This window comes from Saccostrea cucullata, unplaced genomic scaffold (genome assembly GCF_032062105.1).
Source record: "Saccostrea cucullata isolate Sc308-1 unplaced genomic scaffold, CSIRO_AGI_Scuc_v1 ctg13869, whole genome shotgun sequence".
In the NCBI taxonomy this organism is placed as follows: Eukaryota; Metazoa; Mollusca; class Bivalvia; order Ostreida; family Ostreidae; genus Saccostrea; species Saccostrea cuccullata.
Window position 1 is genome coordinate 1 of NW_026927805.1, and position 6,086 is coordinate 6,086.

A 6,086-nucleotide genomic window follows, 5' to 3' on the forward strand; every position below is an offset into this window, starting at 1 on the left:
GTTGGGCTTTATTGATTATATAGTGAAAATACATAATTTCTTTTTTTTTAAATTCTCTTAAGGTCAAGACCTACTAAATAACTTGAGACTCATTTTTTGGTGCCAGATCCATTATGACGTCAAAATCAATTTCAACTTTCTTTTTCCCCTATACTTTACGGCTTTAGCAGAATTATGTAGAAAATAGGGAATTTTCATGTCATTCAATTTGAAATCATATGAAAAGTAAACCGGATACCTATATTAAATTTGATATTAATTTAAAGAAGAGACCATGAACATAATAATTACCGTTTTCTGAAAGACTGTAGGCATTCTGGATACATTTCCTTTGCCGAATACGAAAAAAACTCCTATATTCATGACTGGTTTTCTTAATTTTTCATTGAAAATGGCAGTTTAAAATACAGTTTTTTCATCTTGTTTACCTACAAATTATGCCTTTTTGACCAAGCTTAAGTTGTAAAGCATCAATAAAGGAATTTATTTCTCAAGTTTGATAAATCTGTAGGCACCTTTCATTTACTAGATCTTAACCTTAACCAGGGTATTAAACCAATGAACTATTTACATGCTTATGAGGAAGGATGCCTCTTTGAGATTGTGCATGAATTTCAGGGCCCTTGGGTCAGGAATTCTTGTGTTAGGGCAGGACTATAATGTTTATACAGTGAAAATGCATGAATTATTTGACAATCTTTCCCTTTATCTTGGGTATTATGCTAATGATCTACATGTATATAAGTACATATTTACGGTTAAAAAAGATGCCTCTTCTAAAATGGTTAATTTCCGGGCCCCTGGGTCAGAGGTACTTGGGGGGTATATAATCTGAAAATGAATTAATGCTTTGAAATCTGCACTTGTAAATGCATATTTTGGATCAAGGATTGTGTTCTATATGAAATAGAGAAAAAATATATTAATTATCTAGTAGGTCATTTTAAAAAAAATTCAAATGATATGGGAAAATGACGCAATTTACCTTGTCATAATGCATTTGAATAAAGGGTAAATTACGCAATGTTCAATAGATGCAGTCCAAGTTATAAATACTGCATTTTCAAATTAAACTAAACAGTTTTAATATTTCAGAAATTCTCAGGGCCAAAAATGGCCCTTTGTGGCTCTCGCTCTTATTAAAATATATCATACTGGAACTTGAAAAACTATTTTTATATGAATGTCAAATCTGTATTTTACAATCACTAAAATATTTAATCCATTACATGTCATTATCCTTACATATCTCATGATGGTAATTTTTACCTTTTTGTCTCTATTCATAGCTTTAAACAAATACATCTGTATCCAATAACCGTAATAGTTGAAACATGAAAAGCAATTGGTATCACAATAGGTTTGTGAATAATTTTTATCTTTGTAAGTTGTGCTAATGTTTAATAATTAAATAAATGTGGATTGATGACCAATAAAATATTACAAATTGATTTTAAAATTCTAGTACTAAGCGTCGATGCTTTTAAAAATGTGTTCTTTGATGAATACATATTAGTTGATTTTCTACAATTCTTTTATTTTTACAAATCATTTATGCTGTTAAGGCCCCTATGTACATAATGGTTGAAAACTAAGCTTCTTTAATATATTAAAATGCTGACAAATTTATTGCTAAACGTGCATATTCATTCTCTTTGATATAAATATATACTTGATATAAATGGAACAGATTATTCAAAATATGATAAGCAATAATTTATTTTTTTTAAATTTTTTAACATAATTATATTAAGATATAGTTTCCACACAAAATATTAATGAGCACCTGTAAATATAGTACACATGATGTACAACATAGTACAACAGAATAAATTTGCTTTTATACTACGTGAGACGAAGAAACCTTTGATGAAAGTGATATTTGAAGAAGTAAAAAAGAAGCATAATGTAAGGGTTGTATTTTTATAATCATCCTTTCTGTTCCGGAACTTACTACAAGACTTTGAAGCCTGTGTAATAAACTGTGCAATAAATCTATTAGCAGTTTTAAAAAAATGAATTTTCCCCGCGCTTGCGTGGAGTTTCAGCTAGTATCTATTTGAAATTTGGTATACTCGTATTTTTTAATAAAAATGTTCGAAAGAGTAGTTATGATTCTTTTTCTCTTTACACTTATTATCCACGATTTTACCAGACAACCCTCGTGCAAGCGAACATAGATTAAAAGTAATTCAGGAAGTATTTTGATAACTGCATACAAAGCAGCATTTTCTAGTACAATAAAGATCTTGAAAACGTTAGAATTAACATTTTGCCTCCTTTACTTGGTAATATTGATTCATGTTTTCTATCATTTTATTTTTTTTATATCAGTCCATCAGTTTTACTATTTAGAAATTGACACTCTATGTAACTTTTACATAAGCGCTGCTATACATAAAAAATATATTTCCTTTAATTCTCTGAGAGATTGTAAATAAAAAGCTAATGTTTCCTTCAAAACTTTATTGATTTTAGCAATATCAATGCATTTGCACATTCAATTCTGTTAAATTGATATGCATGGCAATAAATTTAATTTAAAGGCCTGAAAATTTTTCAAGTACAAATTAAGATATATAAAAATAGAACAAATTAATATTTGGGTTTCTCCTTCGTTCTTAGTTTTGTTGCTCAAAATAGATGTCTAATTAAAATGTGTATACTATAATGAAATATATATTATGAAAATTCCTTGCCCTGTTTCTGAAAATATCTGTCTTCGCCTACATACCATTTCTTTACAAATGATTAACTATAACTTGAGTTAATTAAAGAATGTTTTAATAATGTAATTTTTGTAATACATGCAATAAATATTGAGAGAAATTTTTGTCATGAAGAATGTGCAGAGCAAAGCCTATTCTTCATGACAAGGATTTTTCTTCAAATTATCTTACTGAATTGAACAGAACTCAGTCAATCAAATAAATATAGAATAAAAAAAACTATTTTTGGAACATACAGTTGTTCATATATCATACCCGATCGAGTGGCCACTTTTGGCGCAGTTTAAAAAAAAATCTAAGTAATTTTCCACAGTTTTCCAGCGCAGAAAATGGCTAAGTTTCTCATTTTACCATTTTCCTCAAAGAATTCCACTACTTTCGAAGCCAAACAATGTCTAGGTCCAATTTTTTTTTTTAATTCCAAAATATTCCAAAAACTTCGAGACACACTTTTCGAGTTATGTGTGGGAATGATTGGAATTCCATGGATTTCCAAAACTTTTTCAAGACTCTTTGGAAAATCTACATTCAGGATATCGAACGCAAATCAATATATATCGAATAAACACAGTTTTAAAATGGACTCCAACAATTAGCATAGGCTTAATTAAAACAAATGTTGAATAACTGTAATACTGTTGATTGTTCATTTTACCAGAACAAACAAGTCAATGAATATCGTAAAAAAAAATTAAGTTATTTTTTTTTTCCAAATAATTGTGGATATTAAAATGGCAATTTCGTAGCTAAAAGTGGTGGACATTGCTCTAGCCGACGGGAAAATATCCTTGTACTTAAGGAAATAAGCAACACTTTAGCTCCTCTTGAGAAATTTTGATATCATAATGGTTTTCAGTTCGTATATTACTTTTAGATCATATTCTTTTGTGTGAGAAATAAAATCAATGAAGATAAAACTCTTTATGTAAATCAATTATCAAAACCCCATTTATCATTTCAGAAAAATTCTTCGCCATGCAGAAATGATTTCTCGCAAGTATTAGGAATTTAAGAGCATGTGATTTGCTGAAATTGAGGGTAATTTTCAACAACATATAACCTAGGCCATCCAAAGGTAGATCTCAAAACCTATAAAGAGTCTCTAATTACTGTTTGTTTGGAAACAATGGCTAAGATAGATATGTTATCTCTTTCATATCGCCATCTTTCGAACACACAAACAATAAGTCTTTCAAAGAGACACAACAAGCAGTAGGAGATGTCATTTCTTCAACGATGCGGAGAAGTTCCCCATCTTTATCTATTATGTGTATGCCATTTCTTGGATATGCAATGAGGATGTTACACTGCCTATCCGTTGCAACAGTTCGAGGAACATAAGTTGGACTCTCGGGGGGTGCATAGGAAAAACGTAGGATACCTTCTCGTTCAAATACAAATACGTTTTTTGTTACTGAATCTGAAATGCAGATATCTCCGTTTTTGTTTTCAGCAAGAAACCGTGGATTTGTATAGGGTTTTTCTCCTCTTTCATTGCCTAGATATCCTTCAAGTGTTCCATTAGATTTAACTTTGATAACGTTCCCTTTCTTTTGTTTAGAATTATACAGTCCAATCAAAATATGACCAGGGGAAACAAGGGAAAATGCAATTCCTTTGGGGGTCCATCCATCAGTTTCAGGGGTGAAGAATGGTCTAGCACCCTCAGTTGAAAAATGTTCATCTGTTTCATATACATCTTTGCAATTCGTTGCGGAGTAAAGGATGCGAGAACTAGACGTAGCAATACATCTGATAAAGGAATCTCCTTCATTTCTCCTTAACTCATTTTTGGACCAGTCGCCGCCTCCTTGCTTTTGGTAAAGCATGACGGACTGGTCATTGCAAACAATAATCCGCTGGGATTCCGGCAAGTCTCGTAGAAGTGCCATGCTCCATGCTTCTTTTACATTCTCATCTTTGTCCACGATTCCCTCTACATTGGGATTAGACGATATCTCTCTATCATCTACACCGTAAAATGCAAATTTATGAGATTTTGGAGAGTCTTTAGTTTCCAAGTGATCACCAACACATGTTTTACAAATTCTTGTTTCGCAATGTAGACATAAAAAACGCACTTTATTGTCACATTTATAGCATCGCACAATGTCCTGGCCTTGGAAATTTCTGTCGTCCGCTTTATTCCCTCCAGAAGTGCCAACATTACTGCCGAGTCTGTAATATTATCACATAACACAAACCTGATTAAAAATTATTGATTATATTTGTAACAATTACTGGGTATGCCATTTACCAAAATAAACAGCCGTGATTCATGAAGTAATTACAGCGCTATCAATTTATTTTACAAATTATGCTTTTTCTCAAGAAATGTATAAAAGTAAAATTTACATACCCCAGTTTTTTCAATGTTTTCGTCGTCATATTGTTTTAACTTTCAATCTAAAATAAAATAACCCAAACTGGTATGAAACGCAGATATTTGAGATCTGTGGTTTTTTGAAATATGATTGTGCATTATAGAGAGGCTATTTATATCTTTGGATTCTCCATTTTTAAATGTTTTCAGAAAACAGAATGGCTATTGAACAGTGCAACCATACTAAATTATTATCAATACAAGATCTCAGCGATAGAAAATTTCATTTCAAAAGATTTATTCATTGAAAGCATGGTGCGAGTAATTGAAAATGTCATAAGAGAATATATTTTATTGATTTAGAAATAAATACACTGCATGAGTACATTGCATGACCATTTATCCGTAATGGTTTTAAAGGTACTTGGACACAGATTTGAAGTTAATATTTTCTCATTTTTTCTGTATAATATCACGAATTATATATTTTAATAGCATTTCACAAAAAATTTAATTAAAAATCTTTTTATTTAAATGTTATCAAAACTTTAAATTTTTTGGCGGGTTTGATTGACACATCCTTGCACATTTACAAATTTTAACTTTATTCTTAATCCTTAGATAAAGTGGCAATTTTGATGTGTTTTAATGAGAAATATTAAAATTTTTATCAAGAAAAATAATTTTATTCAGAGTAGAAATGTAAGAAAGCAAAACACCTTCACAAGTATCGTCATTCCGAACTAAGGGATGCGTACAGAGTTTAGCAAATCGAACACACTCGTGTTATGTACACAGTTTTTGTAAACAGGGCTCGAGTACTGTTATTGTTTATATTTAGAATGCACCGGGTGCGTTCAATCGTCACAGTCTGCTTACCACAACTGCACGGACTGACAATATATTGTATGTTTGTTTTGCTTTTGAACGTGTCTACTCTGAATTTTCTAAATTATAGTATTAATATTTTCCATTCATACAAAACGAGATTGCCACTTTTCCTAAGGATTAAGAACAAAATTAAATTTGTGAGA

General features: G+C 30.7%; 1 protein-coding gene across 1 annotated transcript; it reads right to left on the minus strand.

The window, feature by feature from the left end:
• Positions 1–2,974: 2,974 nt before the first annotated feature.
• LOC134275532 (uncharacterized) lies at positions 2,975–5,232 on the minus strand. Its single transcript, XM_062757810.1, has 2 exons — positions 5,089–5,232; positions 2,975–4,907 (listed from the first exon to the last, which is right to left on the minus strand). Exons 1-2 carry the CDS (start codon positions 5,115–5,117, stop codon positions 3,860–3,862), a joined length of 1,077 nt encoding a protein of 358 aa, XP_062613794.1. The 5' UTR covers positions 5,118–5,232; the 3' UTR covers positions 2,975–3,859.
• Positions 5,233–6,086: the final 854 nt, after the last annotated feature.

What these genes read in the sequence shown, in the direction of transcription:
- LOC134275532 (XM_062757810.1), bottom strand. Translation starts at nt 5,117, where the DNA reads ATGACGACGAAAACATTGAAAAAACTGGG. An exon ending in AAAACATTGAAAAAACTGGG is followed by an intron (nt 4,908 to 5,088) that starts GTATGTAAATTT and finishes ATAATATTACAG; the next exon opens with ACTCGGCAGTAATGTTGGCA.